General features: G+C 37.5%; 1 protein-coding gene and 1 long non-coding RNA gene across 2 annotated transcripts; one reads left to right on the top strand and one right to left on the bottom strand.

Moving 5' to 3' along the window:
- Positions 1 to 2,474: 2,474 nt before the first annotated feature.
- On the bottom strand, positions 2,475 to 3,510 carry gsx2 (GS homeobox 2). Its single transcript, XM_038280699.1, has 2 exons — positions 2,987 to 3,510; positions 2,475 to 2,838 (listed from the first exon to the last, which is right to left on the bottom strand). Exons 1-2 carry the CDS (start codon positions 3,360 to 3,362, stop codon positions 2,495 to 2,497), a joined length of 720 nt encoding a protein of 239 aa, XP_038136627.1. The 5' UTR covers positions 3,363 to 3,510; the 3' UTR covers positions 2,475 to 2,494.
- Positions 3,511 to 18,845: 15,335 nt separating this feature from the next.
- LOC119780617 lies at positions 18,846 to 21,695 on the top strand. The gene is made up of 3 exons (XR_005280427.1): positions 18,846 to 18,975; positions 19,227 to 19,300; positions 21,140 to 21,695. It is a non-coding gene; the product is annotated as an uncharacterized LOC119780617 (long non-coding RNA).
- Positions 21,696 to 25,832: the final 4,137 nt, after the last annotated feature.

Raw genomic sequence — 25,832 nt, 5'->3', positions numbered from 1 at the left:
ATGAGCACATTTAAATGTGATGCTCTAAAAACAAGGGTAATGGTATGGAATAATACATATAATTGTTTAAAAAAAGTTGTTTTTTACAGTGTTATGCTTTAACTTTAAGTCATAAATGCACACACTGTAAAAGATCATGTGGATTTGATTGTTAAGAAATGATTCATTAAAGTTCTTCATTTCAAGCAAAAGACAGCTTGGGGTCCCTTTAAATTTGCATGTTTGTTTGTGTCTGGTGTTAATTTCATATTAAAAGTTGTGTTCTGTTTATTACTTTACTCCATTTTATTATTCTTTTTTATTTATATTTGTAATCTATAGACAAAATCTTTTCAGAAGCGATAAAAATATATCACATATTCCTGAAAAAGCCCCACATATTCCTAAAGGTTCCTTCATCTTATGTAAACTAAAAAAAAAATTACATCTTCCTGAAGGATCCTTCCATTCTAGATGCGTTAATGTGTGGAGGAATTTTTGCTTTTAGGTTTTTTGCTTTTCGTTTTTTTAATTTTTTTTTATTGTTTGTGTCCTGAAGATTTCTAGGACCCCCCTCCTGCACAGCTAAAACACTAAAACACCCATGGAAGAACACTGACTACATATGTGTACAGTATATTCTTCTTTTGTTACATTTATTTCTTTTATTTTAAATTTTTTTCAACAAAATATCATAGTGTATTTGTTGCCCACTCTTGAACAAATCCTTAAATTGAACAATTTAGATTTTAATTTATTTCATAAATTAATTTAAATAGCTGGAAAATAATCTTAGATTAACTTTGTAACTTCTTTTTTGATGGTGGGGGTGGGTGGATAAGGGGGCGAAATGTTTGATTTATTCACTCTTCTTCATGTGTTGTCTTTGTTTTAGTGACCTGAAGAAGTATTGTTCCAATCAATATGTAAAGTTTAAAGATACTGTAACCTTGTGCTAACATCCTGTCTTGCTTAATCAAAAACGTGGAGCTTTTTAAAACCCAATACTGAACATATTGGACCTGGCCTACATATCAAACATGTTAACATTTAGTTATTTTGGGGGGAGTTTTAACAAGACATGCTTTTAATGTATTTAGAATGTTCTGTTGTATTAAAACCATCTCTTTACTTATGTCACAGAACAATAATAAGAGTGTGCGTTTTGGCATATTTGTGATTCAGGATATTTTGTAAGGCTTAATTACTTATTAACAACTGGTCGGTTCATTCTCTATCTTTGTTGGTACCTTCCTATTAAAAAGTAATTGTATGTACCAGGCTATTTAATTGGGTTATAATTTCTAAGTATTTTTAAAGATAGTTTATAATGAAAACGCTAAGAAATCATGTATGTAAATTTATATTCTTAATGATTTACCTTACAGACAGATCCTTCCTCCCAGCTGCTCTAAGACTCTATAACCATCAGTGTTTCCAAAAAACTCATTAAGTTGTTACATTTATGCTGATTTTTGCACAGTTTCTGTCTTAGTCAGTTAAATAACTTCTGTCCTTTTTTTGCACACCTCTGATGTTGCTGCTATTTTTCACATACCCATCACTGTAAAAATGTCCACAGCTGTTGATTATTTATTCTCCATATACAGAGTAGGCCGATTTATATTGAAAAAAAAAACACTGTACATTACAGTGATTTTTATTTGTTTATTTTCTTAAATCACTTATTCTGTTAGTTTTATACACTTTTCTAAGGTCTGCTGTAAAAAAAAAATCCCCATTGTGGGACAATAAAGGGATTCTATTCTATTCTATTCTATTCTATTCTATTCTATTCTATTCTATTCTATTCTATTCTATTCTATTCTATTCTATTCTAATAATTATTTAGTTTCTGACCAGGTCATTGATGATAACTGAAAGGTTTTCGACTTTCCGACCAAACCAAAGCAACCCCAGGCTACCACTCCGAGGATGATCTTCCTAAAACCTATACCATATCAGTGTCATTGTCTATGAAACCACATTTTTTTGTAGATTTTGCGTGAACTATAAAAGCCATTCCAAAGCATCTCGTGCACCAAACTGCGAAGGCGTGAAATAAAAAGATCCAGGCGTGGAGCCTCAGTGTTTCAAATCAGTACACGGACACAGTCATCAACTCATACTGTTTATTACAATAAATACAGATATACACATTTTTTTTCTTTTACCAAATGGCTGCAGGTCACAGGTCCACACCTCAAACCTGGCCTATTTTTAAAGGCTCTCTGATCCAATAGCTGCACCGCAGGTTCTGTGATTACTCACAACATTTATTATAGGTAATTAACAAGAACTGAACATCTGAAGTACAGGCGGTTGTGTTAATAGTATCTCACTGAGATATGGAATTATTTTAAATGTAAATACTTCATGCAGGAAAGAAGCCATATTTTTTTGCATTGGCTCAGAAGTTGCATAATGCCATCAGGAGCATGCGGGGCAGAGTAAGTGCCTGTAACGGGACTCATGGAGAGTTAAGTTTTTTTTTTTTTTTTTTTTTTTTCATTTTTTATATTGGTGAAACTTCTTTCTCCTCTGATGCGGAGACTGGAGATAAAGATTCTTCATCCTCCGACCTGGAATAGTTCGTGTGAGTGCTGGCGCACTTACAGCCGCCGTGCGCGCTCCTTTGCGTGGCTTTACCTTCTTTCTTGTGCTTTACTCTGCGGTTCTGAAACCAGATTTTCACCTGCTTCTCAGACAGGTTCAGATACGTAGCGATCTCAATCCGTCTAAGTCTTGACAGGTACATGTTTGTAGAAAACTCCCTTTCCAGCTCCAGGAGTTGCGTGCTTGTGAAAGCCGTGCGCATCCTTTTGCCGTTCTGTAGGTGGGTGTTTTCGGTGGAGCCTCCTGTAATATAAAAAAGAAAGTTTTTAGCAGGAAGTTCAACTTGTCATTTCTGTGAGGACGCACACTAATGCGCGTCAATCCCCCTGCGTAAAGGTGTATCATACATTAATCTAACGTATGCTGGACCATAAAGCAAACAAGTGCTTACCGATGGAAAGGCAGTGGTATCTCCTGGGATCTGTGACGCCAAAGGTGGGCGTGCAGACAGGTGTGTGTCCAGAATGCGCCAGCGCAGAAGGCTGCTGCTGCGATAGCCTTTGACAGTACGGTGTCTCCATACCTGGAAACTGACTCTTCAGTATAGGAATACCACCGCGAGAAGACTGGATGTGCGATGTGACACACAGCGGGCAAACGCAGAAAGTCCCGTTCTTCCTGGAGGGGCACATCGGAGTGGTGACCGTCATTACGCTTGGAGAGTGCACGCTGATGGGAAGCAGGAAGTCCTGGGTCTGATGCTCGGTCGCTCCGGTTCGCACCGTATCCTTGATAATCAAAGAATCAACGTAGAAAGACCTCGACATGTCTGTACATCTGAGATGAGATCGCCCAGTGCGCAGGATGAAGACTGTTTCTCATGTGAAGCCCTCGGGATCTCTAAAGGTGCTTATGTTTGATGGTTCAACAAAAGGGACCCCGAAGAGGGGTTGGCGCTGCATCGTCACCCACGTGCGCACCCAACTCCAAAGGTTTGTGCTGTCAATGACCCAAACCACGTGATGTTGATCTACTTCTCCCATCATAACTCACAGTTTGAGGATCATTCTTTTAATCAACCTTTTAAGCACGTTTGTCTAAAATATAAAAGCTTATAAGACTTTAAAGTTACACTTTCTAGCAAAGGTTGCAACACTTTTTCATCTATCTATCTATCTATCTATCTATCTATCTATCTATCTATCTATCTATCTATCTATCTATCTATCTGTCTGTCTGTCTGTCTGTCTGTCTGTCTGTCTGTCTGTCTGTCTGTCTGTCTGTCTGTCTGTCTGTCTGTCTGTGTACAGTTTTAAAACTTGTTCATCCAAAGTTTTTAAATATGAACAATGTGTTAAGTTAAATCAGAAAATGTATCCAAACACTTAACATTATAACAGACTGTTATAAACAATAAACATAATCCTAACAACAATGTTTTGATTAATGAAACTGTTGCAGGCAAATTCGTATTATCTGCTGTGATCAAAATCTATACTTTCCCCAATTCTCCCTTTTTGCCGAAATGCGATCGAATGAATAAGCAAGGATAAATGGACTAATTTGCTCAGCAGCCATAATCACACTTCCAATCCGGTTGGTCCAGGTTTCATTTCCAGCAATTAAAGAATTATGAACCGACGGCGAGTCTGGGCCGCGGCTATTTGACGGCGATTAGGATTCAATTAGAAAGTGTTTATAATGGTGGCTCTGTGCGGGGGTACATAGGCAGCTATTTCAGAAATGCGATAATCCCTCATCTTGTGACGATAATTAGCGAGTTTAATCCCCCTGGCGGGTCACCGGGCAGGAGAGGAGAGGAGAGGAGAGGAGAGGAGAGGAGAGGAGAGGAGAGGAGAGGAGAGGAGAGGAGAGGAGAGGAGAGGAGAGGAGAGGAGAGGAGAGGAGAGGAGAGGAGAGGAGAGGAGAGGAGAGGAGAGGAGAGGAGAGGGTAATGGCTTTAGGATGCAGGAGGTCCAGGTCCAAAATTCAGGAATTACACTTGTAAAAGACATTGTAATTGTACAAACATTACAGCTTGCGCCTTTTTTATTTTACAGATATAAACAAACGGGGAGAGGTGTACCTCTCACCCATAGACTCCTGGAGACAGGCAGCAGCCCCACAGTGATCCTGATGGAATAAGTGGGAGAAGATGGATGTATGGATTTAAACAAACAGCTTTGAAATAAGACAGACACAGACCACTTTTAAAATTGTTTTTATATAATACATATTTAGTTAAGTAAATTATTTCCATTGAAAAATCGCAGGCTATTCTGTAAAGTTTAGCCACCAAAGATTCTATTCACAGATTTGTCTTCTGCCATGGAAATGCTATATATGTTTTAAGAACAAAATGGTTGCAACACCGTTTGGGTAGATTTTAAATATTTCTGAGTTTGGGTTTTAACTTGAAAAATAGAGCCAAGGCTTTCATAACATGTCGATTTTCTTTTCTTTTTTTCAAAATGATACAAAGAGGCCAAATAAAATATCTCCTCTCCACTCTGTATCATTTGGTTTATGCTTTATTAGTTTAAGAATGGGAACATTATTAAATTGATAGTGCTTTAAGAAATGATATAGAGTTATCATTGGATTTAATTATATAGTAAAATAGAGCCTGCCCCAATTGTTATTGTGACTAAGTCTTTGGTCAAAGTGGAAATGGTGAACATAGTTAACATTACCTTTCTGTAACTTGTTTTAACTGCATAGCAGGTAAAAGTTGCTGTACAAAGTAAAGTCAGCAAAACAGCTAACTGGTATTCAAATAAACTCACAAATAGCCTGATTTTTACCATCTTAATACTTTTTATTTAATATAGAGGACATCTTATTTAGTTGCTGTGATCATAATGAGTAAACTGAGTTAAAACGACCAAAAATCATACCCTATAGCATAAAGTTTATGTTTGTGGTTTTGCTGGGTTTTGAACCAAACTAGCCGGTTATTTACTTTTGCTTATTCCAAAATCGACTTTCTTTAAACCCTACAACTTCAGATCAATCAGAATCAAACAGACCTGATTAATAAGTGTACAGTTTCGTCAATCATGAGCATGGGAAGTCAGTTTTCTGAAAGCTGAGGATCCCCGCTGCTTCACAAAAGATAGCTCTGCTGGGTCCTCCTTAACTGACAAACAGCCGCCTCCACTCTTTCTTTTCAACATGTTTGTCCTACAGGGTTAAAAGAAACCAAACAGAAAAACTACAACTGAGGTAACATTGTCCCTTAGATTGTGCATGAAATGTTTAAGTTGCATTTACAAGACAAAAATATCTTAACCATGATGATCACTACATGCATAAGCCTGTATATTTGATTAAAATAACTTCCAAATTCCCCTTTAAGTGTTTTTTTTTCTTTTTATCTGAGCTCTGAAAGAACAAAAGTGCAAAAATAATTTGAACAACCCAAATTTGAATTTCAATTTGTTTCATACTTTTTCCACATTATATAAGACCTTATTAGAAAATAAACTCATGATCGCAACGGAGCTAACAGGCCAATGGTTCGTTTATTCAAGTGTGGCTTTAGATGCACTCCTGGAAAGATTAGAAAGTCTTTAAAATCCAACCATCCCAAAGATAAAACGGGCATATCTGTCACATAGACAGTAATTGCTCTAATAAAGTGAATTTGGTGTTTGACAGGGAGGACACACAGTTTTTTTTGATAAAGATATGAACTGCAGAGTGAAGTGAAGTGAGGAGGGGCAGATGGGGATGAAGAGAGGAGAGCAAGCAAACCGAGCGGAATGATGTGTGGCGCGCGCCCTCAGCACACCATGCAAGCTCAGATATTATTTTTTCATAATTCTGCATGATAAAATTTCATTGTCTATTAAGTAATCCAGCAAATGAGATCCTTTATGAGGGTATAATGAGACCTAATTGCAAAGACTAGTGGAGTCACGTGGAAGGATTTAGGAGGCATTAAGCCGTCGGGTACTGAGCACAGACTGTTACCTAGCCATTACTTTCATAATTCAAGGAGAAAATTAGTCCATTTAAGGGGAAAAAAACCCTTTGATTCCATTTATTCTGCTCAAGTTGACAGGATTCCAGTTTTCCCCCTTTTGGTTAAGATGCCTGTGCAACAAATGAGGCTTGTAAACCATCAGTCACTCTTTAAATGTTAAATAATAAAAGAGGTGAATATCAGAAACATAAAAACAAAACAAAACATAAAACAAAAAAAAAACAAACAAAAAAAAACAAAAAAACACAGAGAGGCCTATACTCTCAGTTTGCCTGTTCTTTCCCCTCCACTGCTGTGCACCCTTTAGTGCAACAGTTCCCCTTCACTATTCAGCGCCTTTTCAAACCCTGTTGATGGGCAATTAATCACTGGGCTATTCAGAAACATAAAAAATTCAATTGGATCAAGAATATGATAAAACACTGATTCTTTTTAGAGTATTTGTGAGTTTATACACGGTGGCATCATTTCACTGTATCTGGTTTAACGTCAGAGAGGGTTAATGAGTCTAGATGAAGTAAAAGGAACAAAGTTGTCAAATTGCAATGCTGAAGCCCCCCCATTCACTTTGCATTGCATGCCATATTATACTGTGAAGAAGACCATTAAAGGTTTGTTCTACAAGCGTCATTAACTTGTATAAACGCCCTTCTTTTTTACAAACTTAGCATTGTTGTGCAGAGGATGATTTGCTCCTTTATTAGTCTCCAGGCAACACATACTGAAGAACACTATGGAACCCTCTGTATACATTCAAGTGGCAAAGGGGGGAATGAACAATGATCCCATGGATGACATAATGTCACGCAATGACTTTTCATTAGCAATTATCTGTTTGATGTGAACAGCAGCTGCAGCGGCTTCTCCCCATTTTGGGGTCTGCAGGAGAAAAGAGCAGGGCAGAGAAAAAGAGACTTGTTTGTGAATGGCATCCTGCAGGAGTCTGGGGGACCTGACGGTGTCCATGAATGTGGAATTTAATTTATATCACAATGAATAATTGGGTTTGTATGCAAAACTGAGTTGAAAATAATTACATGTTAAAGACTGTGACAGCGTAGAAAGGAAAAACAAAGCAGTCTTTTTAATGTCTCCTGCCAGGAGTTTCATAGTATTTTGAGATCAATAAGGTGCAGAAAACATGGATCAGGAAGGAGATTCTTTAGTATCAGAGGACTGTTCTGTTGCAGATATATCCTTAAATCTTTCTACAAACAGCTCCAGTGATTGGACGCAGACAACATCATTAAGGAGCCCAGGCCCTCAGCCCTTTAGAAAACTAAAGTGACAGCGTCAGTGGAGGAAGAGGTTTCTGAACAAAGCCAATGAGGGCCCCGTTGATGGCCTATAGAGATGTCCTGCACCAGGCTCCCTCTAATTAGAGAGACGCTCCTCAGTCTCACATAGCCGTTCAGTGCAGACACTCCAGACTGAAGTGTGTCCCCCGTGCCCAAACGAGTGTGTCTGGACGTCCACACTCAATGCTGCATGGATACGAGGCTGCGCTTCATGGCTCACACAATCAAGGAGTGCCGAAAATGAGATAAACACCGACTGATTGCGATGCTAAAGTTCATGGAGAAACATCTTTATTGAAGCTTATTGTTGAAACTGATTTGTCCCCATATCTCCAATTATTTCCAAAAGACTAAGCAAATGCCATTAGACGGATGGCTCAGAACAGCCCTTATTTCAATCTGTTCTTGCTTGAATTGTCAAAGAGTCTTGAGTTTCTGTCGGTATTGTAGATAAGAGGCGTCCCCATTGTTGTTTACTTTGCAGTACATCTTCGTTATCAGCTGTAAGGGCTCATTACTGGGCCCCTCACTGGTTTCAAAGAAGATCAAGATGCTGTTTTGCTTCTGTTAATGAATGGCCTTTTAGGAAAACTAGGGCGATGCCTGCTAACTTAAGAAGAGTATTCCAAAGCCGCAAAAAATCATCTGAATTTATTTCACATAAAAGTAAATGCTGAGCCAAACCTGGAATGTTTTCAGCCTTTGTATGAGCTACTGACCTCCAGTTAAACCTAAATTAAGAAAAGGGTATGAGAGGAGGCCCTGGGCACACCAGTCCCAGCTCATTTTAAAAGATGTGATATTGTAGCCTCTTTTTCTCCTGCTTGAAAGGGTTGGGAAATCCCAGGGATTGAGCTTGTGTGCTGGAGCGGAAGCAGGCTAGAATAGGTGTCCGGCCGCGTCTTTTGTCGCCAGCCAGGCCCATGAATGGACATTGGCCGCAATCATCTTCTGTCTTCTGTTTTTCAGCCTGTGAAAGAGCAAACAAACCAAACGTTTTTCATCTGTATGTCATCTGGACCTTTTCACACCTGTCAGTCACTCTGTTGTAATACTGGGAGTTTCCTTTCTTTTTAGAAAACGTACCAGAATCGTATTCTTTTATATCCTCGTGCATATGTGTCTTCAGCATTTACATCCCTGAAATGTTTTACTTTTTATCTTGTTTTAAAAAATTTGTATTTAATAACCAGCACCAAATTTTAAAACGAAGGAAACTGACAATGGTTTATAAATGCATGGTAAATGCACCAAGCATGCTTGGTGCGAGGGATTACCATCGAGTCAATGAGTCAATCCAATCAGCTGGTGTTTCTTAGAGAGAAAACTTTGAACCAATCCGACTGGATGATCTGGTTGAATGACCTCTGTAAAGTGCCTTAGGATAACCTTTTTTTGCGATTCAGTGCTATACAAATAAACTGAATTGAATTGAAATTAAATGTATGATGTTGCCTTTCTTGCAATACGTCTTTTGGAGTGTGCCATGAAAGTAATATTTGCTCAACTGTACTTAGATCTGTTCTTTGGGCTGTTATGAAAAGTCTTCGTTCTAAGCCATCCCTTTGGAGCTACAATGTCACTTGGGTAAACTTTGATTAAAGTATTTTACAGAACAGCTGGATTATAATTAAAATAAAATTAAGTAATTGTAGTATTTCTGTCAGTTAGGACACTGGACTTTATTCTAAGGAAACAGACTAAAGGGGGCTAAAATGAAATAATCATAGTTTATGGCATTAAATTGTATTGGTCGATTATATAAAGTCTAAATAAAATACAATAAAGTTGTGGTGACTGTGTCTCAAATATGAAAAAGGGCAAAGGTTATGAAAGCTTTAGTGTGACACCATATCCACAGAGGACATTAAAACATGTTGCTGTAATTTTAATGAGGATCACATCTGGATTAAATGTTTTGCCAGAATTGCGTGCTTGCTTGCTGCATTTACATTCTACCAACAATTTTTTCACACAAACACTCCAATTAACTTTCTGTTTGAGATATTATCCTTGCTTTCTCATCCATTATGCATTCAATAAAAATGTTTATAGAAAGCCAGACTGTCTGTCAGGCTGCATTCAGTGCCTGATTTGATCTCATTTGAACAATCGATCCACCTCTCTGTTTTGGTCTTTGTTACAATTTCTGGTATTATAATCTTTCTCTATTTCTAAATTTTCTATGAAAATGCCTTTGGGAGAATATGATTAATTCTTCCTAAATATTTATAACTGTAAAAAAAAAAAAGCTGGTCTTAAAGGCTGCTAAAAAGTGCTGTGTTCTTCTTTTTATAGTTCGCCTGTTTTGAAACTGGCTCAGTATTTCAGATTATTCCCTAGCAGCTGTTCTAAACATTGTTAAACTTTTATTTTCAATATTTTGAGAGAACAAGATGAGCTTACAAAATCATGTGAAGTAGGTTATCTTAGAAGAAACATGGCAGACTCAGTTCACAAAACCCATACTTGATTTTTTGGTGTAATAATGTAGTCTAATAAAAAAAAAAAAAAAAAAAAAAAATATATATATATATATATATATATATATATATATATATATATATATATATATATATATATATATATATATATATATATATATATATATATATATATATATATATATATTCTGGGAATGGTGCATAAATAAATGCTTTCATTTGTTTTATTTTTCTAATTTAAGATAAAAATGATCAAACTGAGGTTATTTCTAAAAAATGTATTTTGCATAGATCAGATTAACAAAAACAGAAAATACAGACAACAACTAGTGTCTGGGGTTCTGTGGGGTTCTGTGTGTACCTTATTCAGATCTCTGGTTACCAGGAGAAAGTATATCTTGAAATGGATATTTTTCTCACATTTCTGATCTACAATATTTATCTTTAGATAATAATAATAAGATGTTATTAAAGGGCTCCTAACATTGCAGTCTGACATTTTATGTGCTATTATCAAACCAATTTAATAAGAAAAGTAGAAATGCAAGATGTTTCATTATGACACCTACTGTAACAGAACAAATGCATTATGCAGCAGCATACTAGTGTTTTTAGTATCCATTTTTGAACAAACATGTGTTTAACCGGGTTTTGGGATAAAATATCTGAATTCATTTTAGAAATCAACAACATGTTATTGAATCTTGATTTATAAAGTGCCCCTATCATAAGTAAGCATGTTAAAGCTGCACCATTTCTGTACAGAAGTTTATCTCATTATTTAGTGGCCATAGAGATCTATTTTAGTATGACTGCATATGGACTTTCAGCATTAGATGTGGGGTTAATTGATACTTATACCAAGTTTAAAGCAATTATTGTTTACACTACATATATTCTTCATAAATATAAAGAAAATATTATTTATAATACTCCAAGCATCCAACAAACCCAGAATCTAAGAAAAAAATTACATGGGTGAAAAGAATGAAAGCAGTTTATCTCAGTTGGTATTCTCTAGCACATATATGATACAAAAGGATCTTTTTTATCTGTAGCAAAATATGAAATATTAATTATTCCACCTTTCACTAGCAACACTTACTTGTTTTTAATATTTTTATGATAAAGCCTTAGGCAGTGGATTAATACAATAATCTTACCATGCTTTCTGAAATATTATGCTTTCTGTCCTCTTTCTGTGTTTTCATTTCAATCTGAAAAACTCACACGAAGAGAGGACAGTTAGTCTTTGGCACTCAGGCTTAAAACTGGTGGTGGAGTGGATATAGATTAAGTTGGTCAGTCTGTAGACTGCTGGTTAGTGAGACAGTATGCTGAGCTTTATGGGGAAATCCAGTGGACTGAATGAGCTGATACTAGAGATTCACTCAGGGACCTGTAAGATGGAAGTCCAGTTTGGATAACTCAGGTTGAGAGAACCTGTCCATGATGAGCATGAAGCGACAGTGGAGAGAAAAACTCCCCGTTGGGAAGAAACCTTTGGCAGAACCAGGCTCAACATGGCGGTCTTCTGTCAGACCTTTTGAAATAAGACGTGGAATGCAGTAAGAGTCCGGGAGAACTGAAACTCTAATGAAGTTGTAGCTATGATGGTGGAGGAGGGGCTGGAGGTGGGTTGAAACGGGGTCATCTTAATGAAGTCACACAGCGCAACCACTGCCTGCGTACCAAGCAGCAGACAAGTTGTGGACTGGAGGCATTTTATTATGAACTTTGGATGCCGATTTGGCTTTCGTGGAGGTGTAGTTCAAAGCTGACTGGCTTTGTCGCGGGTAGATGTAGGAGAGCAATCAGTATCTTCAGTTGAACTTCAGCCTAGGGTCCATTAGTTTGCAGATTAATTAGTTGAGTGGAATGGACACATCTGTTTTGTTGCATCAGATATCACACTAACAGGCGAGAGCAAGTACAGTGCCTGCTGGTGTAGTTTGGTAACTAAAACAAAAACCTTTTCAGGAGGTAAGTAGCACCAATCCCTGTGTAGAAATAACGCCTCATAGAACAAACAAGGGATTACAACCTAAGGAATCTTTTCCATGTACAGGACACAAACAAATTAATGATTTAAAAGAAAAATAAAACTTAAAATAGATTATCTAAACTGTGTACAGCTTTAACACAATAACTGAAATTATTTAAACCAATATTATTCCTCTGACTTTTATTCATTTATTTTCCTCGCCCCATACTCTAATGTATGGTAAATCCTAAATTAATAATTTTTCTCAGAAAATTAGTAAATACATTTTTCCATTGCAGAATAGTTGAGTTTTCTTTTCTACAAGGACAGCTAACCTAATTAAATTAAAGTAACAAATTGGACAGGCTAGAAGAGAGTTAAGGATGCAAATACTGATAATTTCACCTTCATTTAAGACTTTTTAAACCGTTTTCCTTTGGCATGTTTAATCTAGACCACCAGTCTCAAGTTATGCTTGTGTCAGGGATGTATAAAGAAAGCTTCGACAATTTTCACTTTTTTTTTTTTTTTTTTTTTACCTCTGCCTATGCTGTTTTGGGATTATTTAAATAATTTGGGGGGGGGGAATCATTAACCAAGTAAAATAAAAATGTTTTGTAAAAGATTAGTTAACAGTTATGGTAATAGTGGGACGAAAGTGGGAGTTTAAAGTTTAAATGATTATAGCAAAACCAACCAGAGTGACCTATGAAACAAAAGAGGAGAAAAATAGCAACAACTGACAAAAAGAAGAGCATTAGAAATAAAAACAACCAAAAAGAAATAATAGAAAAACTTCTATTAGATTAAATATATCTATGGGATTACCATGCTTCAAGAAGCAAGTGGAAATGACAAATTTTTAGCTACTGTCTCCATAAATGCTTTACTCATGTGTTTATCAGATGTAGTTGTCTAGAGAGAGAATGAAAATGTTTTTCTAGCTTCAAAGTCATCACAATCAGTATCGATGTTCAAACATTTCAAACTAAAACTTAAACCTAGGATCTTATAATTTCACATTATTTTATTATTATTATTGTTATTTATTTTTTCAATCTCCTTGTCTGAACCAAAGTAAGTTAATATAAGTTTAACAGTTCTCCTTTCACTCTGTTTATGTTTCCAACTCGAGTGGGTTTCCTTTGAGCGCACTGAGACAGCTGAGGTCAGGGCCAAGATCTTCTGTCTCCACCGTCCCAGTTCTGTGCCAGCCAGATAAAAGGAGAGACTGTTTGCGGGTTGTCTGAGCTTTTTGTGTTTGCACAGAGTCACAACCTAGAGAGGGGTCGAGGGGGAGTTTGAGGGCAACTAACCAGGATTTGTATGCAGAATACATCGCGCAGGCACCCCCTCTGGTACACTCTATGTCCTCTCACCTGCCTGCTGCAGTAAATCATGGAGCTATCAAGTGAAGCGTGTTGATGGGTCTGCACGTGCAAGAGCTTTGCTGCACCTGTCGATTCAGCGCTTGCATGCATGTGATTAATAAAGAGTGGATAAAGGGACCTTGGTGTGTTTTTTCCATTTTTTTACATACTAGTTTTACCTCCATATGATCAGAGTGAAAGTCTGTAAGGAAGGTATCACTCAATTTTGTTTGTAACCATCTAAGTGTGTGCACAGGTCTCGGTGTTAACTGCGATGATTGAAACAGAGGTAGTTTGGTGTCAAACAGGAGGTCTGCAGATGCCCGTCCGGCTGAGAGCTGCAAGGTCCCCCCTTTTGACAAAGTATCTATTCAGAGTCAATGAGCTGGGTCAAAGCCTGCACGTCAGGCTGCAGCTCGGCCTAGCACTGGGGCGGTCCAAGAGGTCAGTCTCATTCACATGGCGCTGTCATGCAAATGAACCCACCCACGCTTAAACAACTCTTGGAATTTTTATGTCTGCTCTATGGCCTTTTTTCCCTCAATTTCTCTCTTTTCTCCTCATTTTCCTCACTCCATCTCTGCCTCTTCTCCTTTCCAAAGCTTTCTCCCCTGTATTCACAAAGTCATTGACCAGACATTCAAAGCTTTTTAAATTGACCAGGGTCATTGTTCCTGGAGTAAAGTAGGAGGGCTGGGGAGATGGAGAGAGGGAAAGTGTAAAGAGGAGTGGACTTAAATATACTCCGCTCTGAAAGTAGTTAGATCATGTTCTTTTCATGGTCCGATTAGAATCAAATCGATCCCCCCGCCCTTCCTGACACTTCGTGTTTTGAAGAGGATCGACCAAACAAAGATTTCCCAGCTCAGACAGGAAGAATGAATGACTGATCCTGAATGCTAAACACGCTCTTAAAAGTGTCATTCTGCAGCGGGACAATAACCGAGAGAGTAAATTTGTTTTTGCTGTGTGAGAGATGCTAGTGCGGACAAAGAAAAGTTATCACTCCTGTACTGATGGGATATCTAATAAATTCTATGATCTACAGCATACAAATAGAAGACAATTTAAGTACATTAAACGTAACCTTGAAAAAAAAAACATGTTTTCCAATTAGAAATGTATGATTTTATATAAATTTCCTGAGTGTGCGTTTCGTACAAAGTAGAGAGGAAAGTGGAAGGAGGTTAGTCTACTTCAGAGAGATGGATGCAAAGGGTAACCAATTGAGGGTTTTGTTCACCCTGAGACCATTTTTGCACCTGCTACTTCAATCTCAAATTCAGTCAAAAGCACTGTAAAGTTTTCAATTTTACCATAAAAAAATAAACTAGTTCTCTAAGAGATCTTTTTCTCGCAATTTCATTCCAAGAAATACATAAAAAACATCAGAATCCTCTGATAAGCATGCGACTAAAAGATCATTTTCTTTTGATTTCTGAGGAATTGAAGAATCTATTTCAATCTTGTTAAAAACCAGATAAAATTATTTTTTTGATCAGCAAAGTAGATAAAAAAAAAACTGTTATGATCAAGTACTAATAATATTGCAGTTACTTGAATAAAATATTAAATAATGTTTTTTTATTTCAGTTTTAACATTACCCATTGTGTCTTTATGATTGGCTGAATAACAAAAGCCTCAAAAAAGACAAACCTCTGAAAAGTTTACAGAGTATACTATAAAAGTATACACATCAATTATTTTTTAAAAACAACTGAACTTAATTTAAAAAATATATATATTTTAACAAAGCAAAAACGATTTTTTTTAATCGTAGTGATTTTAAAATATTTACATAGAAAGGCTTTTTCCTTCGAGTAATAAAGAGGTCAACATTTTTCCTAGTTAAGTCCATTGTTATATAATTAGTTGTATTTGTTGCTGAGATCGCTAAGTCAGTAAGTAGTCTTGTTTTTTTGCAAATTTATAAAAATAAAAGTAGGGTTAGATAGTAAGATAATACGGGTTAGATAGAAGATAATAAATTAATAAATTTGAGTAATATCATAAGGAGGAATTAGAATTTAAGAAAACGTAAAAAAGTAAACATTAACTATTTATTTCCTATTTATCTTTACATATAAGGCTTTCAAACGCTTGAAAAAAATAGCAATTTTTTAGGCGAATAACAGAAAACATAAATGGTTGCCAGCTGAAAAGTTAGAAACAGGAGAAACACTTTCTTTTTAAAGTAAAAGCACATTTAAGCAAGGAGTGTTAACTGATTCCCAGATAGTAAAGGTGAAGAGCAGATTGGAAGGATATTTAAAGAGGGTTTATAAATGTCACTAACAACTGAGTGAATAATGCCTTTACAAATGTAATGCATGAAAATAAATTAAGAATAAACACAGTATGGAGTCAGTATGTCTAAATAAACTATGCAACATTCTGGAAAAACAAGCAAATAAATATGATTATTAACTCATCAAGAAGGATGATTAAAGGTGGTAAAATAAAAGCCAAAAATTGTCGAATTAAAATGTATTTTAGTAGGATCCTGTATATCAGAATCAGAATATAACAAGAAGAACATCAGTAATAATTTTACAATCAGAAGCAAATAGGTTGTACTAGGAAAAAAAATACACAATAAAAAATGTTTTATTTATTTTTTATTTCATTGTTCCTGTTATAAAGTAAAACCTTTCATGGATTGAGGATGATTGTATTAAAAATAATGTTCAGTTCCCAAACCCAAAATATTACCCTTAGGGTTTCCCCAGAGGAGCTGGGCCAAGTGGCTGGGTAGAGGGACTTCTCCCTACTGAAGCTGCTACCCCCACCACCCGGGGGTAAGTCGCGATAAATAATAAACCTATTGGCATTGAAAGTTTACAGTGTTTGGTACACATCGCATTCTGCATATTGTGAAGGACAGCTTTCCTTTCCCATCTATATAAAAACCTGCCCACATTATTTTGCTGAAACATTTTGTAATTCAGACAGTTTGGTTAAAGTTTATGATTTGATGGATTATTAAGGTCTAATTATTAAAACAATTTAGTAAAATAATACAGTTAGAATTATAAAAAGCTTTAATGAAGGAAACTAAAGATTAGGGTGATAACAAAGCTGTCTTTTAATCTCAACAGCGGAATATCAAAGATAAATGTAAACAATATCAGTTGTTATATGCAAGAAGCGAAAAACGATTTGCCCTTTTAATATTAATGAGGAGAAGGAGAAATAACAATTCAGTATTATACCAACATTGCTCTATTATTGCTTTGTCCAATTATCTCTCAGAAACAAACCTCTAGGTCTGATTAGAATGATTTAAAATCTGAAATTGCCAGTGTCATGAACAATTTTGATCTTAACAATCAGTCACCAGTACAGGCCTAATTGTATCTTATTAGGATATTTTATTAAAGGCACACAAACAGCAGTGCATCATTGTAAGGTGAAGTAAAATAATGAAGTGAGCCGTGGGCTTCTGCATCCTTTTAGCCCGGATTCCTTAAACACCTGGCTGGTGGAGGGAGGTCAAAGCAGGGACCTAGGGCAGGTTGAGGCCAGGTGTGGCTCAAAGTTGTGTAGGAGCATGCATATGTAGTTGAGGGGTGTCTCCTCAGAATGATAGATGGGCCAACGAGATTTGCATGTGGATGGGATTATGGCCCATGGCTTAGAATAGTTAGAATGAGTTAAAATAGGATAACAGGATCTTGGGAGGTAGCTAGGAATGTTGGGGTGAACAGCAGAGATCTGGTAGTTGATGCTAGGCCTGTGTCATGCCTACATTTCTGACTGGCCCTGTTGAACTCTGGGTTCTAGGATGCTGGCTGGTGTGGTCACTTCACCTGGCTTGCACAGGTTTTTCGTAGTTGCCTCACTTTGACACACCTTGGTGGTTTTCTATCCTGCCATTGCTTAGTGCAGGTACAAGAGGAAATCCCACTGCAGTAACTGTGCCAGCTGGTCAGGACTTGCAGAGTGGGGGTGGCCTGGGAAGTTGCAATGGGACCATGGAGATAGCCACCTTTTGGCAGGATGTTGTCTGTCTGATTGCTCAAACTGGTTCCAAAAAAGTGAAGTGTGACCAGTTTTTCCTTCCAATCAAAAAGTAGCACACCAGACTCTATTCATCTCATCAAGTCTTCATGTTAACACTGGACTCACTTGATGAGATGACTGGAGTCTGGTGTGCTATTGCTTGGTTTCAAAGTAAACCACTAGCCACACAGCCCTTTCTGGTGCCAGTTTGAAACCCCTGCTTAGAGAAGTCAATTTATTAGTAAACAAGGTGGATATTTGTCTTACATGGTCTCAGAATCAGTACAGTTCCTTTGTGGTAGAGGAAAATCAGAGAACAAAAAGCATCATGAAGACCAAGGAACACAGGGCAAGGAGGGAATTGTTTGCATCGGTTATTAGGTAATCAAACTACAAAATGCTTCAAATGTTATTTTTCAATAATCATTCAATATGTTAAAGAATATGTCACAAAATCAAATCTTTTAAGGCATGGCCATTAAGCTAACTGAAAGACAAGTCAAGGAGAACATTAATCAGAGACAAAGCTGAGGTCTTGGGAAACCTAGGTGCCAAAATTCACAAATCTGTTTGATATATTGAGATTTCTGACCCAAAACACATTGAGTTTGTTAACAACCCTGTAAAACTGATGCTCAAAGATCTTCCTCAAATCAAATCTGAGTGAACTCCAGTTATACTTACTAGCTATACTTAGCTAACATGAGACATACTTAGTAAGTAGTACAGTCATACCCAAAAAGTTTTTCTTTACACAGAATGAAATCTTTGCAGAATGAAATCATGTCCTTTGATTGTACATTTATCATTTGCTACTTTGCAGTGGTCTAACACACAACATACATTTGAATTTGTTGTTGCAAAGTTATAAAATGTGAAGAAAATATTATACTATCACATGACTGGAACAACTTGATGCTGTGTGCTGTTTAGGGGTGTATACGGGAGTGTGAGAAATGTAATCTTTATGTTGTTTGCAATGAAATTTACTTAAAGACAAATCTTTTATTCTTTGGTTGTTTCTATCATCCTAACAGTTATGTCTGCTGCATTACAAGAGCGACCTGACATTAAAGTCTCATGCAAAATTACTGTTTGTGTACTGAATCTCAAGAAGCCAAACAACTCTCGTAAGGTGAAGGGACAGAGGGGTGGGACCACCCTGCAGCTGCCCCTCTTCGCTCCCACCTCATCTCTTCATTCCCTCTCCTATTCATCCCACAGCTGCAGTCCTTTGCCCCTCTCTCTCTCACTCCATCATACAAAGTTTTCCTCTCTCTCTGTTTGTCTAAAAGACACAAAGATGGATGGAGAAGCTCCTGGAATGGGCCGCACAATAGCTTATGCCACAAGGTGAGCAGCCTCAGCTGCATACGGCCCTTTGCTGCCTTTTTTAACTTCAGCTATGCTCCTCTCCTGGTAGGAGAAGAAGTGTGTGAGGAGGAGGTGTGGGGGGAGAGAGTTTGAGCGGCACAGTATGGCAACAGATGCTTTTGTTCGGCCAAAAGTCTGAAAGGGGGCCTTAGGTGGGGGGCTTAGCGGTGTCAGAGCATAGAGTCATTTTTCTCTCCTTTTTCTCTCACTCTGCCTCTCTTTCTCTGCAGCCACCTCTCCCCAGCTGTGGCTGCCGTGGAGACTGAGCAAGAGGAAATGTGAGGGCAACGGCATGATGGAATACGTAAGTCGGGCGCGCGGTTTTGGCCTGTTTTGTGGGCGACTTCATTAAAGGGTCGTTTATCTGGCCTGTGATCCCATTGTCCGAGGCCTTCTTTATCGGCCCCTGGGTGTCAGGGGGGCGTAATTGGCCGATTGGCCATGGTCTGCACATGCTGAGGTGATTTATAAAGCTGTGAATGGACCTGACTTCTCTCAGGGCTGTGCTCTCTCAAACGTATTGGAGATACGGAGCTGCAGCGTAACACTGACCAAACGCAGAAGAAATGTGAAAAGGATGAAACGTCCCCAAAGCTCTTTGTGTGAGTGTGAAATTAGAGGCTTGAATAAAAGGCCTCTGGAATCACTCTTTGCCTTGTCATCTATTTTTTTCTCCACCTTCATAGTCCTTTCGACTTTGTTGTTTCACCTCTTTAGTCTCTCCTTTGCCAGGGAACTCTAGCTCTTCTTTCATGAAGCACTCATTTCTTTCAATGTTTTATCCATGCAATCACAGTTGCAAGCTGTATTTTAGCTTTACTCCAGGAGCACATTATGTTCCAGTCAGTGAAAAATGTAGTGAAAAGGCAAGATAGCTTTACTTGTCAATGTATTTGATAAAAACACAATAAATCATAACTATTGCAACAAAACAGAAAATTTGCTTTATTATTAGTTATTTACAGCAAAGTCAGACATTATAGACATAAATACAATTTTCAGATGTTGTGTTGTTTGATAAAAAATATAGTAGTTTTTTTGCAGGTGGGAGAATTGCATGGCTTTGTGTGGTTCTCTGGTAAGCTGAGCTTGGGTTTTAATGACCTCCTAATTAAAGCAGGCCCTCCTCTCAGTGGGCTGATCATGTAGGCAAGGTCAGGGGTCATTAACAAGGCTGCCGGTGGCCAGAGTTCCTGCCCAATGCTAATTGCCCCTTGCAAAATACACAGTTTATCACAACATGATCTCTCTGGGTAACGTTAACAGTTCATTTGCTTCTCCAAAGGAATTTAATTCTCCATTTTAATCTTTTTTATTTGTTTACTTGTTTAGTTAAGAGTGAGTACTGTAGTGTTTGAGCTGTCAGAGCAAACAAAGACTGGCCTTATCTCTTGAGAACTCCTATATTGTTCTTGAACAAACCCAGACGTGGAGTTCATTAGGACCAGATTACGTGTTTACCTAGAGGCTGGAAGAGACAGCTTTTAGTGTTTGTGGTCTGCAAACATGTGCAATCTAACAGGAGGATTCCCAGGAACAGCTTCAGCTTTAAAGTGTCTGCAGTACCTTGAGAAAATGTTTCACATTTTGTCACATTTTAAGAGTACATCTATGTTAATTTAATAGAATTTTAGGTCATAGACCGACAAGCAGCTTGACATGAATACAAAACGAAAGGGAAATGATCCATACAGAAGATAGTGCTCTTTGGGTCGGATGATGTGTCCATGGGTGAGAAACTTCACCCACATTGTTTACTGCTGCTGGTCAGAGGGTCCAGTGGTACCTCTTCACGGCAGTCTTGCTTCGGTCAGTGAGCCCCATGGCAGCAGTGGCTAAAATGCAGCTAGCATCCACCATTGGTGTGAAAATGTTTTCATCAATAGTTGAATAACTGATTGCAGTATATGGCGTTTTGGAGTCCTGTGAATTAAAAAAGGCTCTATAAAAGAACAGGCCTTTTCTAGTTTCCTTGTGGATTATTTCTGTAGTTGCTACAGGGTTTTGGGGTATGTCTCTGAATGATATTTCAGTCTGATTTTCTTTGCTTATTGTTTTTGCAATGTGCATTATATTTCTAAATGTACTTCCTTGTCTACTTTTACTCACATATGATTGTTTATTTCCCTTCCATTTTCTTCAGGTTTATCCTCGGTTGTGTCACGGAGGCAGCAGTCTAAGCAGGGATGCCCAGACTTCCTGATCCACACAAACCTCATCCAGGGAGATCACATTGTGACATTTTTAATTCTCAAGGTTAAGTATAATGTTATCCCAACGTGAGAAATTATATACTTTAGTTTTCTAAAAGCTTTCCACAACAAATAGTAGTTAGTGTTCACGTCACGTATCATAATGTAATTCTAGAGGTCCAATTTTTGCGGTTAAAAGCTCTGCTTTATCCATCAAAAATTACTTTTATGGGGCATAGCTCGCAATATTGCAGACCAGTTAATTTCATTCATCCCTGTCCTTGTCACTTTTTGCTCTGGAGTGCAGTCATGCAACTTTACACAGTGTACATTTTAGTCAGGCATAAGAGCACCCAAATGATTTGCATTGCATTTATTATATGGCTTGGATACAGAAGCTTGGTAAGAGAAACCAATTCATTTATGCTGCCTCTGCACTAGTTTTTAAGTAATCTGAAGAACACATCAAGCTTGCCTCTGCACCTTTGGTGGCAATCTGTGACTTTGTCTAACCAGTATTGCACCCATACCAATATAAGGCAGGGCCCCGATCTAGCACAAAAATGGTGGCATCAGTATCGGCGAGTACCAACAAATAGGGCACCAATTCCATTTTGAGAGCCAAAGGTTTATTCAACTATTGTCACCCATTCCAGGTAGGCAATAAAAAGTTCTACTGGATTCACTTTGTATTAGTCTTTTTCCTGCTTCACAAAGGTAGGCATCAGCTTGACAAAGTCATAATGGCAATTATTTTACATCCAAGTGGTATGCAGTTCTTCATAAATACACACACACATCAATTTCAAACAGATGGTATCGGTATCGGCCAATACTGCACAGCCAGGTATCGAGGCCAAAAAATGGCAACACTAGTCCTAACCTCTGTGGCTTAATTTCTTTGATCGCTCTAACTTTGTTGGAATATTTAGTTTACTTTAAATATGAAGGACATTTTAATGAATGTATCATCTGTCCAGGTGGTATCCCATAACTATCATTCTGGTATTCACTTAGTTTCTATTAGCGACCCCTTCTTTTACAAAGTAGGTCGAGGTAAGCTGTGGGTGTGGAATTGATTGGGAAACCTGAATCCAGTGGTTTGGATGGGTGAACAGTACAGTTTTGCTCAAACTTAGGTGCCCAGTAAAGCACCTTCTCCATATGTTTGCTGTTTCGAACAACGCTAATTTAATTTATAGCTGATTCTTAGCTGATTAAAATGCTTTTGTAAAACAAGTTAAGCTCACCACCACACACAATGTTCTAATAAAAATGTATCAAGATGTGTAGCATCAAAACAAAATGTGGCAGGAAAATGTTCATTGTATGGTTTGTGGCAATCTGCTAACAGGAGATTTTATAGATTTCTTCTTTCTTCTCTTCAATAAAGGAAATATTTGTAGTATGCAACTCCAGGTATGCTGTCAAAAGAGTTCCAGACGAGAGATGCTGATCTCTCCACCTGTTACATAATCTGTTACAGTTCTACAGATCCTCTTGGCTGCATAATGACTGAACAATCATCCTTAAATCATCTCTCATTTCAGACCCATCTACTGGTTCCTCTGGTTTATATCCTTGTTTTATATCCTTTATATTCCTTTTTCTCTTTTGTTCTATATCAGACTTCTAACACTTGACAGAAACACAGATATTCTGACTTAATGTACTGATTTGGTGTTTTCTTAATGCAACGGGTTGTGTTTGCCTTTATTAAGAGGTATTGGAGTAAAGGAATTGAATACAAATTTGATCCTCAATTTTCTATTGTTTTTTTTTTCAAAATATTCAAAAATTGCAAATGCATTTTCTTCTCATTTACAACCATGCACTACTTTGTGTATAGCAGTTTGTGGTTTTAGGGTTACAAAATGTTAAAAAAAAAATAAAGGTTTGTGAATATTTTGTACTGCAATTATCATCTTTTACTTCCACTTATTGATGAGGTGGAACAGTTTGCCATGAAAAAAATGTTTGATGCTTCCTTTTTATTAGCAGTGCATTGGAGATTTTACACACAGCCAAATGTGGTCAAAACAGATAAAATGCCACAGATCACATTAAGTTTTCTAAAGCTGGAATGGCCTGAAATAAAGAAGAGAGCCACAGGAGCTTCCAGCCACCACCTAGAGAGAGTCCAGGCAGAGAGGAGGGGCCTGGCTCCGGGGTTTAATGTAGCTGATTGTGTTCCCATGAAAAAAGGAACAGTTTCTTCTGTGTTAATTTTCAATTTTGTTTCTGTATGTGTGCCCAGCTTTTGTGTTCAGTTCGTCTTTCCCTCCTAAAAGCCACCCCCCTTTACACACCCCTTCTCTTTCACCTCTCTCCTCGTCAGCCCGTCTAGATTATGTTGCTAAGGAGATTTTTCTCTTTTCTTCCCTTTTTTTTTCTTTGCTTTTTTACTGTTTCCCATTGATTTGGTGTTAATGCGTTTTGAATGCCCCTTGGTGTGTGCCGAGCACTGGGGGAGGGAGGGGAAGGACGGGGTCTAGCTGAGTGGAGGAATTTGAATCTGAAACGGTAAGGTTGGGGTCCGTTTGGGTTAAGGCCTAAAGAGAGGCACTCAAGTGAGAACTGAAGTGGTTTGCAGAGCTAAGGAACCTCTCGGCTAGCTGCTCCCCCCTCTTCTTCCCCTTCTTTCTTTTTAGGGTCACCCCTTTACAAGCAGCCCACAGGTGCACTGTCAGTCTTTCCTTTTCGTATCCAAACCAAACCCATGAGCAAAACAAACATATTATTACCCTCACTGAGTAAAATAATCCCAGCAGATTGCAGACCAAATTAGGTAGTTCAGTTTGTGATAGAGACGTAGAAGCTTCTTTTACACTCTATTTTCTAGCTCAGGCTCTAGTAGTATTTCATGTTATCATATTCATGTTCCCTTCACGTTTCACCAATAACAACTCCTAAGCAGAGGTGTCAAAAGTATCAATCTATATTACTCAACTAGAAGTTTAACTCTTACTGTTTACCGGGCTTTTTAGAAGTTACAGTATCCAATTAAGCATTTTACTAAAGTAAAAGTGTAAAATTATCATTTTTAAAATTACATAAAGTATAAAATAAAACTAATGCAGGAAAAATGTTTAAATATGCAAACGTTTTGTCCAGATAGGATTTCTGAGGTGAAGAAGATCTAAAAATATAACATTGGAGAAAATGCTTTTATTTTTCAAGAATTGAAAAATAACATGCAGTGCAAAACTGCTTTACTTTAGATAGCTCTGGTATTCAAAGTCGTAGGGAAGTCATATTTAAATTTATTGAAATGTAATTTCCCATTGGTAACCTACTAGCAATAAGTTGCTAACTGGTTAGCAAGACGCTTCCGACAAACCAGCCACAACCAAAAAGCTTGCAAACCTTCCACCACAACAATACCGCCCCCTTGATAAACGACCAATCATATTCACTTTATTCACTCGGGAGAATTCGGAAATGCAACGGTTGGAACAGTTTCCCTACGACTTTAAAAAATAAAACTATTTTGAGTGACAGTGTATGCGTGGGACTGAAGGAGGGGTTCACCAAGGCCGCATTTAATGTAGGAAATTATCTATTTTCAAAGAATTGTTTATTCTGAACAGAGTATTTAAAAACAAAGGCACAAAGATGTTTTTAATTTTATTAGTTATTTTCAATTTAGTAAGTTCAATTCAGTAACAAGATGCAATAGGAATTTGTGTTTCTTTTAAAGAAACTAAAATTGTCTGTCCAGATAACTAAAAAAAGCATATTATGCTTACACCAAAGAATGTGTATTTGTTTTGTTTTATGGTTACAGATGTATTGTGGTTGTATAGAGGCTTATGCATTAAGATATATCAGCACATGAGTACAAATATTTAATAAAACTAGCATTAAAGCTTCAAGAGTTTATTTCAGAATCATGAGTATGAATCATAGAAAAGCAGCAGTGGGATTAATAAAGCGGCAGTATCGATTTGTGTCCCCATGGCATTTAAAACAACACCAGATTTAGAACACCGAAAGCAGTAAGACATTTCTTCTACTAAAGGAGAGTGAAGTCCCTTTCTACTTAGCTGTCTGTGACCGTGACTGGGACAGAGGATGGAAGAGCCTAAGCAGTGCACGAGACGGCAGGACAAGGAAAGCAGCAGCATCGACGGACCTTGTCCACATTGGTTTACAGTGATTTCCCTGAGCTCTGTGTTAAATTGGTATATAGCTCAAATCCTAAGTAGAGATATGATGTAACTAAAAACCAATTTCATGTCAGACCTGTGTCAAATTTATATCTCAATTTTTCCGACTAATCCTCTCTCAAACTTTTATCCACAGGGTGAGCCTAAAACTCAGTTGTACTTTATATATTCAGCCTGTTTTACTCTTAACTTTTTATACTTGGTTCAACTGTGTCTCCCTCCTGGTTTTATTGATTGACTTTGCTGAAGTCTGAAGTTTTGAAGCCGCAAGTAAACATGAACTATATTCTCTCTCAGTAAAAATGTGATTTTCCTTGTTTCCACCCAGAATGCAGCTTTGGGTGTGTTTGCCTATTTCGTGATGGAAATGGTAATGAAGATGGGGAAAAATCCATCCATCCATCCATGTTGTTTTTCCCTCAATAGAGATGCGCAGGCAGTTGTCCATTCTGTGTAAAATCCTGCCCATGCTTGC

Source organism: Cyprinodon tularosa, unplaced genomic scaffold (genome assembly GCF_016077235.1).
Source record: "Cyprinodon tularosa strain WSP-4 unplaced genomic scaffold, ASM1607723v1 ctg163, whole genome shotgun sequence".
Lineage (NCBI taxonomy): Eukaryota > Metazoa > Chordata > Actinopteri > Cyprinodontiformes > Cyprinodontidae > Cyprinodon > Cyprinodon tularosa.
Note: the sequence above shows the minus strand (reverse complement) of the source record. Positions and strands in the feature narration are given on the sequence as shown.

Excerpts from the sequence above, each read along its gene's own strand:
- gsx2 (XM_038280699.1), bottom strand. The coding sequence starts at position 3,362 with ATGTCGAGGTCTTTCTACGTTGATTCTTTGATTATCAAGGATACGGTG. Across the intron at positions 2,839-2,986 it reads ATACCACTGCCTTTCCATCG|GAGGCTCCACCGAAAACACC; the intron begins GTAAGCACTTGT and ends TTTATATTACAG.